The sequence below is a fragment of the Limanda limanda genome, chromosome 1 (genome assembly GCF_963576545.1).
Source record: "Limanda limanda chromosome 1, fLimLim1.1, whole genome shotgun sequence".
Lineage (NCBI taxonomy): Eukaryota > Metazoa > Chordata > Actinopteri > Pleuronectiformes > Pleuronectidae > Limanda > Limanda limanda.
Window position 1 is genome coordinate 23,045,072 of NC_083636.1, and position 14,396 is coordinate 23,059,467.

A 14,396-nucleotide genomic window follows, 5' to 3' on the forward strand; every position below is an offset into this window, starting at 1 on the left:
AACTCAAATAGCATCTTTGCATAGAAAGTACTTCTAAGAAAATAATGTTTTTTTCTGAATGGCATATCATTGAAGTATGTAAAGATATATGAAGAAATTGACTGTCATTAAAAGAGACTAAGCTATGAAGAACATATAGTAGTTGGTAATAATAATTTAAAAAATCAAAACCAAAATTGTTTGTAATCCCTCTAAAGGAAATGTGTTGTAACAGTACATGACCCTTTAAAAAGATAAAATAAATTGTGTGTACTGAACTCATTCTCCACCTGACAGGAATTATTCTGATAAAGACTAATACTAATACTAAATTTCATAACAAAATATTTGTCTACAAATGTTTATAATTAATTGATATCTAAATATGCGTAACAATATATATGTATTTCTAACATATATTCTTACAACAAAAGGTATATTTAAATAATGTCATCAAGGAGATGCGGGGCCCCTACCCAGTCCAATGTCCTGGGTTCAGAGGCAGCCATAATCATGCACAAAAACTGTTTACCAGTCCTTTTGTCAATGGGATAAATAGTAGTGGGTGTGAACCTTCTGTTACATTCCACAAACTCACACAGCTGTTGATACACTTGTGGGTATTCATGGCGTAAGAAAACCCCTCGAATTCTTAACTCTCGCTGTATATTGATAAAACAGATTTCCCTGGCCTTTCTGCCTTCCTCTCCGTCTTTGTCGATATCTGCTGTTCCTGGGGGTGGAGTCAGTATGAGTGTTTCCATGTCACTTTCTTTCTTGTGAACCTTTCTCTCAGGGCTAAAAGAAGCCAGAGCAACCTTTGCATATTTTCTGACAGTTGGCGCTTGGTTCCTTGGTGATGGCCCATCAGCCAATATGTCACCAACAGCAATTGATACATTCAAGATGAAGCATTCATTTGGGTCATACTCTTTACCAGCTTGCTGCAGCTCCTTACAGTACTCCCCTAGGTTGTCCTTGAAGCTATCAAGCTCTCGAAGGGACAGATATGTAGGAGACATAAGAAGACTATCAAGGCCATACTGCAGGAAATTACTGGATGATGCCGGGTTTGGAAAACCAAGGAAGAGAACCCCTCTACCTCGAGAAAGGTAGCCAACTTTGGCAATCCGGGAGAAGGCTTTGTGGACTTCAACAGTTTCACGGCAGTGTTTGATGATGTGACGGCATGTGCTTCCAATTCTTCCATACAAGCAGCTTTCTTTATGAATGTCCCAGTCCTCTCTGCGACAGTTTCGCGAGCAGTAGTAGGTATAGCAGCTGTGGCAGGATTTAAAATATAAGCAAGCATTGAAGAGGGTTTCTGTCCTCCGACATCTGTTGTTTGAGCACATCATTGTATCATCCTCATCTGGGCTCTGATCTGGGGAGCACTCATCTGCACTCTTCATTGCATCACTGGCCCGATCCATCTCTTGAAAAGGATCAGGATGTCTTCTTATTGAGGTTGGCTGCTTGTCAAGGGGAGCTGGTTCCTCTGTACCTGCCCTTGAACTTTTTCTGGACAGAGATACTGCTTCTTCCTCATCAATTAACTTTTTAAGTTGATCCAAAATGTCCTCGCTTGCCCTTCTACTCGGTGGCTTGTAATCCGTCACAAGATCTGCCAGAAGTTCATCAAGTTGTTCTAGGCTTTGCTGTAGTGAGGCATTGTCATGTGTCTTCTCTTTGGTTGAGCTTTCAAAGTCACAGTGAGACAGTTCTTGACCCTTGGTGCTTCTGGAGTCAAGAATGTCCCAACTAGCAGACCTACCTTCAGCCTTATTAAGGTTCCCGGTTCGAATGTCATTATCAGTGATTGTTATTTCTGGAGTGACAAACCAGAGTTTACTGGTACTGCCCTTTGAAATCTCTGTTGGGCTTTTGTCAACGAGTGAGTTATCTGACATTGATAAGGCTGCATAGCGTCTTGGGGAACTGGAGAGATTAACTACCACTGGTTGAGGTTTGTCACCTGTGGCTTCTGCAGGCTTCCTGGAGTCCAGAAGATCATCATAGCTCTGACCACGCTGCACAGGAAGAGGTTGTTCCTTCTCTACATGATAGTTAAGAATATTATCCCAAGACCTTGAATAAGATTTAGAATCTGTGCCAATTCTTTGAGGTTCTACACATGGGCTGGTATACCAAGGTGTTGACACAGGCTCTTGCCGAACTCTGGTTGGAGTGACTTGAGATACATAAGAGGCAGGATTGGTGGAATAACCAGATGCATCTGAACCATACCAATCATCAGTTTGAGCCGGGATAACTCGAGCATGTCTTCGGCCCTCTGTATAATATGCCCTTGCTGGGATATGGTGCTCAGGTGGAATTGCATACATGTCACTGGAATAATAAAACCTCGGTGGAGCAGTCTGGATTTGATAAGACCTCGGATCATCCCCGTAAAATATTCTAGTTGGAGGTGTCTGTATGATGTACGGCCCTGGTTCATTTGCTGTATAGGGTTTGGGATATCCTGTCTTCACAGAGTATTGATAGGACTCCATTTCAGGATAATATGGTCTTGTAGCTACAGCATGCAAAGTGCGAGTCCTTGGATCTTGCACATATTGCACTTTTGGAGTATATGTTTGTCCTGGTGTGTAACGTTCGTCCTGAAAGTAAGAACTTGGTTGAGGAGGAACAGTAGTAACATATCTTCCTGGGTTGTCTGCATAAAAGAACTTGGTTGGCACATTAGGACTGGAATGAGCTCTTCTTTCCCTTCCATAGTAATCACTTGATGAGGGCATTCTTTGTGAGTGACTATCCATGGGTTGTTGGTAAGTATTTGGCAAGCTGCGGGAATATGGATACGTTTGCCTACTCTCTGTACCTAATGAGTCAGTGGGAGTTGGTGTTCTAGAGTAGGAGAAATGGCGTGGTACAGTGAGACTCCTACTCGCCCCACTGTGGTGCCTCTGCCATTGTATGTCCACTTGAGATTTACACTGTTTCGGTCCTGAATGATGTAATGCTGCGTCATCAGGTTTGATGTCCACCCGACACCTAACATGAGGGCTAGTTGCTGGTTTATCTAGTACTCCATCCTCTGAATTATCAGCAGCAAAGTGAGGTGAATATCCACTGCTGTCACCCCCTTGAGGCTGTAACTTAATGGGATGTACTTCATGCATATGGCCCCTAGTTGCCGCATATGATGATTCCCTACGTGGGGATACTTCTGGTCTCCAGCGAGAGTCTCTTGCAGCCCTTGTGGATTCTCTACCCTTTCTCCCTGAAGATGAGCACCCTTCAAAAGACACAGGAGTGAGACTGGTCTGGACCCGGGGGGCACTCTTTGACCTTGTCCTTCTTTTTTGTTCAGAGACAACTAACTCACTGGCTATTTCAGCAGCCATTGGTTGAGAAGTTAACCTATTGCTAAAAATGTCTGGAGCAGAAAAGCGGTATCTCTGTTGCTGGCCCAAAGCATTCCAGGCAACATCTTGGTTGGCTGCATGCTTATCAGCCTTCCTGTATGGGGACTCCATTGAATATTTGTGTGATTTTGGGAAATCTAATGACTTACAGTCAAAGGTATGGCAGTGCCTTTTATTGATGTTACTCTTACTGTCCTCCAGTGTGCTGAAATTTATAGCATCACATTGTAAGGACTCGAAGTGGGAAGAAATGGGATTCACTTTAATATCTCGATGCACAGTTGATAGGAGTATGTCAGGTGGGTCTGTACGTGTCATCTTAAAGGGAATCCTCTATTTGTCTCCATCAAGTTGCTGTAATGTTGATTTCACCTGGAGAGAAAACAAAGAACTTCAGTCAGTGACATTTGGACAGACATTAAAAAGCATACTAGTATTCTTAATGACTGAAGCGCTTTACATTACAGTTTGCTATTCACCCATTCACACCCATTCATACAGTGCACCCATTAGCAGTACTTTTTGTTCTATGAGGGGCAATTTGGGGTTCAGCATCTTGCCCAAGGACACTTCGGCATGCAGATGGGGGAGACTGGGATGGAACTGCCGACCTTCTGGTTGGAGGACATCACTCTACCACTCAGCCAGAGCTAGAAGTTTGTATTTGTGTCCTGATTCAGCAGCAGGTTTTGTGTTACATAGTACTCAGATGACTTTGGTCTGCTACGGAGCGGTTGAAGATGAAGGTGAAATCAGCCAGCTCCGTAGCACATTCCCTGAGGGCCCTCCCAGGGATGGACTGGGTGTGTGAGTGCCTTCCCAGTGTGCTGCTTCCGGACGTCTCGAAGCGGAGCGTAGAATTGGTTGAGCTGTTCAGGCAGAGTTGTGGTGGGATTGGTGATCTCTATGGTGGTGCCCTTATACTCTGTGATGTGTTGCAGGCACAGTCACATCCGCCCGGCATCAGCAGTAGAGTTTAAGCCGTCCAGTTTCTCCTTGTACTGCCTTTTAGCCTCTTTGAAGTTTTTTCAGTCTGTACTTTGCTGTTTTGTACTCCATCTTGTTCCCTGATCGAAATGCAAGAGACCGAGCATGCAGCATATGACATACCTGACTGCTCATCCCGGGCTTCTGGTTTAGAAACTTCCTGAGCTGTATGGTGGGCACAATGTAATCTACACAGGTGCTGATGTACCCAGTCACACATTCACCATACTCCTGTATGTTGATGGCAGAATCCTCCAGTGTGGCTGCAGCTTTAAACACATCCCAGTCTGTCTGTGAGAAACAGTCCTGCATGATGCTCTCAGTTTCTGAAGACCAGAGTTTAACTTGTTTAGTCACTGGATTTGTTTGTTTGAGTCTTTGTCTGTAGGCTGGGTACAGAAACAGATTGTCTGCATCCCAAATCAGCTCTTTAAGGTATTAAGGAACTACAATAATCAAGTCTGGATGTAACGAAGGCGTGGACTTGTTTTTCTGCATCTTTTTGAGAAAGGACATGTTTTATTTTTTAGATGTTACATAAGTGAAAGAAGGCAGTCCTAGAAATTTGTTTTAAGTGAGAATCAAAGGACAAATCGGGATCGAAGATCACTCCCAAGTTCCTGACTGTTTCATTGGGAGGAAGGGCAATGTCGTCATATATAAAAATATATATATTTTTTAAATTAAAAAAAAAATATTTGGACAAGTTCGGCGGGCCGGATACAGCCCAGGGGCCGTACTTTGCCCATGTCTGGGTTAGCCTGTGGTAGATAACAAGCTGCTAGCTCAGCAACATGAGACTGTTTTCATAATTGAGGGTCCCTTCTGACCCCCTTCAAGAAATATACGGATAGTAAAAGCTTTAAGAGATGCCTGATAGACACTACAGTAGTATAGCCCACCCACTACCCCATGGCAAAGTGGGTGGTCTTATACCAGTGTTAACCACAACATGAACATATTTGTCCATAACTATAATTCTTACGTAAAAATGTGCTCAGGAGAGAAAAAAACGCCACTGAGGTGTATGTACAGTGGCCCAGAGAGGTCAATGCCCTGCAGCTTCAGAAAACACATGTTAATAGAAAAAACAGGTATGTTTTCACAATTTGACAACATATGAGCTGCAAATACTCACAACTGAATGAAACATGCTGCAAATAAATAGAGATCTCCTGCACGTAGACAATTACACTACATACTCACAACACATTAGCAATAACAAAGAATCGTCACTTTCTGTCTGTTTTGTAACAATCAGTAATAACAGCAAAAAAAGGTGTAGAAATATTTGACGCATATTTTAACTTTCTAGTTTGGTCTTTGATGTCCCTTCCGCTAACAACATGGGGTTTATAACCTATCCTACAGTATATGTTAAAAAATAAAAAAGTCCTTTTTGTAGGATGGCTGGAGATAGAAAATGTACTTGGTTACTTGAAGTGAGTGTTACTCTAGCTTCACATTCTGGTCTGTAGACTTTTCAGATGGTGTTCCTGTGACATCAATGACACACTTAAATCAGTAACACAGTGTATTAAGAGCTGATTACTGCATCAAACTGGTATCTCCTTTCATATATAGTGAATGACTATGGGGGGTAAGGGATGCAACTGCTCCAGTGGAAGAGTAGCAGTGTTACTTATGGTCACTGAGCATAGTCAGCACTGGCTTTTATGGTGCATTGAGGGTGTTTTCTATGAGGCTCAACTCTGCACTGCAACACTGCACCACTGGCACTGAACACCCTGGAAAATCCATTAATCCTGTCCAGAACCCTCCCCCAACGTCCACATTCACACTACACACCGACTCACATTTACTATAATATAAAATTATTATAATAATATGTCAGGTTTTGCTGTCTACTCTGTCTCAATTTTAATTTTGATTCTATGTGGTCCCCACCCCAAGGAAAACCAGGACATACTGGGATTTTTAAAGAGGGGATATCTATTTTCAGCTGTATACTGTATGTACTCGTATGTACTATTACTGTATTGGAGCAAGGAGCTGAGGAATACACTTATTCTTTCTTCTTTGTTCAGTATATTGGCGGGTGGCAACCAATGTCCAGGTCTTCTTCGACGTTTAGGTTATTGACAGGTGGCAACCGACGTGAACGTGCATTACCGTCATCTACGGTGTTCTCCTCAGCCCTAATTCTTCTTCCTCTTCTCTCACAGTGTGTTTTCCTAAATCAAGCCAATTTTATAAAGCACCTGTTGTACACAGAGATAGATTAATCACGATGCTGTACAGGAACATCAAAGGAAAACATAACAGGAACAAAACAAAAAAAATCAAGGACTAGAATACAAGATAAAAAGATTGCGACCGGTAAAATTTAATAAAATAGATACATTTGTATCTGGCTAAGATCAAGTGTGTGAGGAAGAAGAACAATATGAGTAACAGTATGGAGGCATTTTTTTCCGCTGTTTTTTTTACATCTGAAGAAGGGGTTCCATTTACTTCAGTTCTATTGGATTTGGCTTCAACACTGCTTACCCCTGAAACTCCAAAAGTGTTTTCGGGACTCAAAAAGTGCATCAATAGTAGTGAGTAGAGTAGTGAGTAGAACTTTAAGGTAATTAAATGCTGATTTTGTGATTGCTTTAATGTGTGCTTTAAAAGTTAGGTCGGAATCAACTAAAACGCTATGGTAACGTGCTCCTTTGTGTGTAATCTGTTAGTTGAGCGAAAACAATGAGTTGCTAATCTGTACTGCCAAATACAATTGTTTGTTTTTCGTTGTTGAGTTTTAGGACATTTTGTGACAACAGGGAGAAACTATTCTATTGTTTTTATTCTAACTGCCTTCTGTGAAAATTTAGTCTATACAAGAGAATTGCAATAATAACTGTTTAAAGACAAATCCAAGTCTCAAATAAGCGTGTTTTATAAAAGGTCTGGTTATTTCTCTGCTATTTACATGCATCAAGGAAAAACTACAACATTAGAATCGCTGATAATCACTGAGGTGTATGATTTACATTAATCCTCAACATAATAAAAAAATATATCAAATAAAATATATCAAGTTAAATTGTAACCATGTCCTCATTACACATGACTATTTACATAAATATGTAGTAGGTGCTCAATTTATTCAGTCTTCAATACTGCTGTAGTACAGTTCAAATGTTTCAAGATTAATAAGCATTGTTTGATAAATACATTATTTTTATTTGATACACTGCTTTCTTTTTAAAGGATGTTTATTTGACCTCCATATATGTAAGAGTGTATCTGGTTCACTCAAAATGTTTTGCTCTCTCAATCGTTTCTACTGACTGGATCATTGAAACCATGCAAAGAATTAAAGATAGTACATGAACTACAATGTTTTACAATTCAAGAGCTTGTGATCAAATGCTTGAGACGGTTGTAGTATTTGCATTAATTTAGATTTGACCTTTTATAAGATAATTCAATATCTACAGGGAGGTCTATTATATACTATGCTTTTTTTAAAGTGTACCATGGAACACTTGAAGGAAGATGTAACATAATGTATCCCAGAGATCACTAAACAGCAAGGTCAGTGAGGATAGTAAAAAAAACAGATGACCATGTCTTTCGCTATGTTGTTAGTAGCAAAATTAGGTTCGATGCCTCTCTCCTGCTCATACTAAGTAACTGTACACTGTGTACAAAACAAAGGTAGTGATGCTTAGCGTCATGCTAAGAATGGGTAGCAAACTCCATTATAATTCACTCCATGGGCTTTGCTGTTTTGTGCTCTGTGACCCGTGGCACTGCAAAGAGAAGACATTTTTATTATTCAGGTTCCTTCAGCAAATAACCAGTAGTGTGTGTACTTGATTACTAGCCTTAATCCTTTCTAAGTAAGCCAAAAAAAGTAATTATTGTAATCATTTATAATTTTTCCTTTTTTCAAAATCAAAATGAAAGCTGATCAACATTGTATTTTATTGTATTTTGTTTTTCTTCTAGTGGCCATAGCTGGCTGCAGTATATAGAAAGTCAATTGCATGTTGAATAATATTTTCTCAAAGATGGTTTACTCTTTAGATGCTCTTATGACGTTGATGTGTGTCCAAAAGTTTGTTCTCTGATGCTAAGCTAAAGACGAGTAGTCACTGCAGACAGCTGAGAATGATAAGTGATTCGTCCAGTGCATGTATTGGCAAGACCTTCACACCAAGATCACTAAAGCACAATATTTTGAGGATTGTCATGACAACAGCTGTGCAAATGTGGATGTACCCAAAGCCACAGATAGTGAATAATAGATTATTTATTTTTTTCTGACAGGCACAACTTGCTAACTGGTCAACTTGCTAACCATGTTTGTCCCTAGACAAGTTAAACTAACCCAGTTTCACAGTATACCATTGATATTTATCATATCATGTACATTTGCTTGTCTTAAAAAAGTGGGATCACATTGAATGTTCCAAACATTAAAGTGGATGCAAAGTGGCTGTCAAAGAAGTGCACACTTTAAACACTTAAGTCCCTCTAATCAGTAATCCTAAAAGAGATTATCTCAATATCTTACACATTATCGATCCTGACTCTGCATCGTCTGTCCATTAGATAACTAAAGAAAAAACAAGTGACTTACAGACACACACTGACCCTGATCTGAACACAGAAACAAAGTTAATTCTTCAGGAGAATAAGAGAGATGGTGTGTGTGTGTGTGCGTGAGAGACAGAGAGAGAGACTAATTATCTTTCTTTACCTTCAGAGGAGTGTAAAGAACCCCAAGATTGACAGAGCAATGGAGTTGGAAAAAAGATTGTGGCTGCCGTTGGTCACTGCTGGAAGCGGCAGTGGCCAATCCTAGATGCTCAAGTGGAAATAGGCCTTAAGACAAAAGATGATCAACTGGCAGTGAGAGGTGAGTCTTACTCAAATTAATTTCCCAAGATATGTTACCATTCCCAGGAATCTTTCCATGTTTTTTTTTGCACTCTTAAGTCTGCACATTCTTGACTGACTCCACCTTGGTCTATTTTCAGTCCATCTTTAGACATAGAGTGACCCAGATATTTTATTTCCTCGAGTCCTAGGTTGCATTTTTCTGGGTTCACTTTGAGTTTCTTGGCGCATTTCCAGAACTTCTTTCAGTCACTTGTTCTTTAGTGTCACCCCACACCAGGATGTAATCGAAATGAAATGATATTGATATGATATATATACATTCATTCATTCAGCCCATCCTGACTCTATCTCTCTCATTATGACATACTTCTCTTAAACGAGTAAAATCATTATAGCAACATTCATTCAGTCCTTCAGCCCCTTCTCACTCCGCTCATTCTCTTTTCCTTCATCCTTCTTTTCTGCTCATGCCAACACACAAGCACACACACAAAACAGTCATTGGCAGGGGCAGACTGGGACAATAATTCAGGCTGGGAATTTGACTCCTTTCCAAGCCACCCTTTTCACGCAAAGCACCACGGGTCTCTTTATAACCGTTGCATCGAACAAAACGGAGCCTGAAACTTGCGTACACCCCTTCTCATGCAAACACTGGGATTTATAAGGAAAAAAAACTTGACGGGAGAATGTGCGCAGTTGGTGGTGAACTGAAGCAGATTATTGATCCACTTCATCATTAACATTGAAACCAACAGCGTTCTCTGTGCTTGTGCGACCGGTTCAATAAGAACTTTCATTTGAAAAAGAGATAAAACAACTTAAGTCAATATTGGTTTTTAATGAAATCTCACTTTCAAACTTCTTTTTCTAAATACTATCCCAGAGTGGAAGTTAGGATCCACCGATGTGTGAAATAATCGGTCCGATTGCTCTAAATATATAAATACATTCAGGGACACGTGATGGATGCACGCATATGGAAGGATGAGGATGAAACAAGGGTTCAGCGATGACTGATCAGCTGAAATAGATCCTATAGATCTGTGATCTTAGATCTTTGTGCTGAACTGAGTCCAGTATTAGATCGACCGATGGAACCAAACCATCCCAGTACAAACACTAGCACATGAATAGAATTCTGTTAAATTTGATAGATTGAGGACAGCACAGCTGTGTCTGCATTTAATAATACTGCAGTTTTTGATGATTAGAATACAAAAAGATGATATAACAAGTTCCCTCACAGTCTAACATTGGAAGTGATTCTTTTTTTGCCTCCACCTTTGAATTAGATATTTTTTTAATTTAAGGCTCTGTTCTTTGTATCGTCCTCACTCAGTGTATTATCAACAGCAGCAGCGTATTTTCTTTATTTATCACTTCACTGCTGTCCAATTAAATCGCTCTTCATCTCCAAGTGACAAACAACTCAGTGTCAGAAGGTTTCGCCTCCGTCTTTTCATCGCTTGATGCCGTGACTCTGTCATGATTCACCTTGGAAACCCATTGGTCAGCAGGATAATATTAATATTAATATTCATTAGTTTCTTGCCAGATAGGTGGATTTCAAAGGTATGTCGACTCAATTGTGCTTTTGATATTATTGCTTATCAGTTCAAGGCCAAAAAGACCATCAGGCAAGTGGGAACTGTCCTGATGCTTCCCATTTGCAGTCCGCCACTGGGCACATTGGACACATCTGGGTAAAACCATAATGTGGTCTTCACAAACACTATTGACTGTCATGATTATTTGCATATAGAGTGGCAAAATGCATTGTTGTTATATCTTTTGTCAAACTGCATGTTTACAGAGATGACAAATTACTGAACATAGGTACTTCGGATTACCTGTCCGATTTAAAGCTAAAATAATCGCAAATAATGAATTCTGTATTCTTATTTGCAACAAGCCCTTCCATGCATTTGCTGATACTGGTGTGTTACCCCATGCATGTGTGCATCATGTTAGGGCTCTCCCTTCACACACACACACACACACACACACACACACACACACACGCACACACAAACTAATATCATTAATGGACAGTTGTTGGGTTAAAGGTGGCCGATTGGAACATTTTAGCATATGGCCCAATCCTGGTCTCTAGACCATCCTGTCCAAACTGCAGGTCAAAATCACAGCCAGCTCATTTGGATAATTTGATTATTTTCATTTCACCATATTGAAGCGAGACACATACACTGAGTAGAGGTGCTGATCTTGGCAAAACCAATAATTGATTTGCTTCCTAGTGGGAAATATGTTTTCAAATTCATAGCATAACAATTGCTTTGTTGCTGAGAAGTTTTATATCAAGATGAATAAGAGAGCTTTTAGTCTGAAATGTGTTAAAATTCCTCATTTTAGGAAAAACATTGACTGTGAAATCTCCATTGAAGATTACCCAGTTAGAATGAAATAAAATGTGAAAAAAAATTGCAATCACTAAATGCAATTGCATTCAGTGGCCTATTGGGGCAGCAGCACGTCAACACCAGACGAGAAGAAACTGGGAAGACAAGGTGGATTGTGATCGCAGTGGCAACTGATTGTGGATTATAATTACAACTCGATAAATTAGATATTCAATATGGCTACTCACATATTCACAACATTACTGACAACACCTCAATCATTACAATTGTCATTACTGCTCCCTTCATTTCTCCTGGAAATTGTCTTATGTTAGAATACTTTACATTGATACACTTCACTATGTTGTTATTATTGGTATTTTGTTGATGTGATCTGCTACTTGCTGCATCTATTGCACATTCATTTGTTGTATTTCCTTACTCTTGCTGAGGGTTAAGGGCAGAGGTTGCCGCACCTTGTTTAGCCCTATATGAGACAAGCTGTGATTTGTGAATATGGGCTATACCAGGGGTGCCCACACTTTATAGGCCTGTTAGCTCCTCTTGAAATGACCAGCTCAACAAGATCTACCGAACAGATAATGTTGGTATCTCTCCCGCCCCCCCACCAGCGCACGTACCCCTTCTTTTTTTTGGTGTCTATATGGTGTCTTTACTTATGTATTGTTTTTACTGAGCATTGTCTCTCTCTGAACAGGGGCATCAGGAAAGCAGCAAAGAAATCCTGAAATGCCCAATAATGTGTTACAATGTTCTGCTGCAGATTAAGATTCACACATCAGCAACACATAGTACCATAGATCAGTGTCAAACTGTCAGTGGCTGAAACTGATTATTTGAACACACCAACCGATATCAGATCATAAAGAAGCAATTGCTTCTTTATGATCTGATATCGGTTGCAACATGGTGGCGGTTCCAAGCAACAAGTCATAATATAATTTGGAGGAGAACTTTAACTTTATAACAAATACCACCTACTGTGGCTGTGGCTCAGGGATAGAGTGGGTCGATCGATCCCTGTGTGCCAAAGTGTTCATAGATGCATAAATGCACTGAATGAATGTGTGTGTGAATGGGTTAATGGCAAACATGTAATATGAAATGAAGGTCATCAAGACTTGCTCAGCATGTACGATAATTACAGTCCCATGTCAAGACCAGGCTATCAAAATGTATGGGAGAGTCGAACAGATTCACTTTCAATAGTCTAAAGGCTTCTGATAGGTTTGTCTCTAGATTAGGCTTAAACTTCCACTATGGGTTGAACTTCTACAATGCACGTTCACGATTTTACACTAACCTGTGACGTCATCAGCTGATATCACCATAGCACAATATTATTAGATGTATTTTGTTGGAAAATGTTACAGCTGATACATTTCATACAATTTTCTGTCTTGATATCTTTCACTTCTAGGAGTACAACCTTGTCTGATTAGTTATAAGATCATGGGATAAAAAATTCACCCGAGGCAACCCCGTCTTGCTTGTCGCAGTGTGCATAGCAACGCTCACAAGCTAGCACATAGCTTGCTTATTCATACAAAATGCGTTAATAGGAAACCTATCAGTTCCCATTATATAGATGTGAAGCATCATTATGCTGGTGTAATCGTGACAAAAAACACACCAACCCACACGATATCAGTAACGGTGCAGGGTTTGCAGTGACCTGCCTGAAGGGAAATGAACTTGGGTCGCAGATCGAAGCATCAGGACCGAACAAACGTCGCATTGACTCGCTGAGCTGACAAACCGAGCGACGTGTCCGCGGAGAGCTGCTGCAGACGGAGCTGCTGCCTGGAGCCACGATCCGAACCAGGGTGATGCCAAGCTTCGAGCCCGTGAGCAGATGAGTCCAACAGCCAGTGAGGAAATGACTTCACTAGGCAGTAATGAATGGGAGAGGTAACCCACCGCATCCCTCCGTGCGTGAACATATCAAAACGACACACTTTGCCACAGCCCGAATGACACACGCTTTACCATCAAATCTGCACAGTCCCTTTCACGCTCATGTGACCGTCGCAGCAATGTCAGATCAATCAGAAAGCAAAGCAACCTCTGCAGGCTGTGGAGGTAAAAATCATCTTTTGATCTGGATCTCCTGCATCCTCCCCGTGCACAGAGCACAACGGAACCGAAGCGCTTGTCCGACGATCTCTTACCGCATCAGTCCGGAAGTCAAACCAGTGCTCATCCATTTTTGCGAGGCGAGGCTGCACAATGGTGGTTTCCCAATGACGACATCGGGCAAGTGCGAAAGCTGAAACTACAATATCCGTCTTTTTGGTCAGACTACACGGGTTCTCCCTGTCCTCCTCCCCATTGCTCCAGCGATGGCGCAACCGCGCTGCACCATCCACATCTACGAGGCTGCGACACTCCCCCCACCCCTCCCCTCCTCCCAGCAGCCTCTGTCTTCCATCAGTCTGTCTGAGGGGAACAGATTTCCTACCAGATATTGCTCATTGTGGAAAAGCATTATCAGATAGTGTCAACGTTAGAAGGAGTTTGATCATTTGGGAGGCAGGACTAACTGGTGAGGTTAGGACCAGGGCCTATCAGGATCCCTATAAAAAACCAAGAGGAAACAGAACATCTCCCGTCAATCTTCTTTCCGTTGGAATGTAACGACAATCACACAGAACACTCATCTTTTTTACAGCAATGTAAAATATGCTCCATTAAAATTGAGCTAAAAGTCCTGCATCAGAAAAATCTAAATGATATAGTCTGTACAAATAGGCACAGGAACAATATAACAAATGGACCATATTCTAATCAACATAATTTC

At 40.9% G+C, this 14,396-nt stretch overlaps 1 protein-coding gene across 1 annotated transcript; it reads right to left on the reverse strand.

Moving 5' to 3' along the window:
* Window positions 1-419: 419 nt before the first annotated feature.
* ajm1 (apical junction component 1 homolog) lies at window positions 420-3,686 on the reverse strand. Its single transcript, XM_061081531.1, has one exon. The coding sequence runs from the start codon at window positions 3,684-3,686 to the stop codon at window positions 420-422; it is 3,267 nt and encodes a 1,088-aa protein (XP_060937514.1).
* Between the last annotated feature and the right edge of the window lie 10,710 nt (window positions 3,687-14,396).

Bases quoted from the DNA above. Each gene is read 5' to 3' on its own strand.
- ajm1 (XM_061081531.1), bottom strand. From the start codon at position 3,686: ATGACACGTACAGACCCACCTGACATACTCCTATCAACTGTGCATCGA.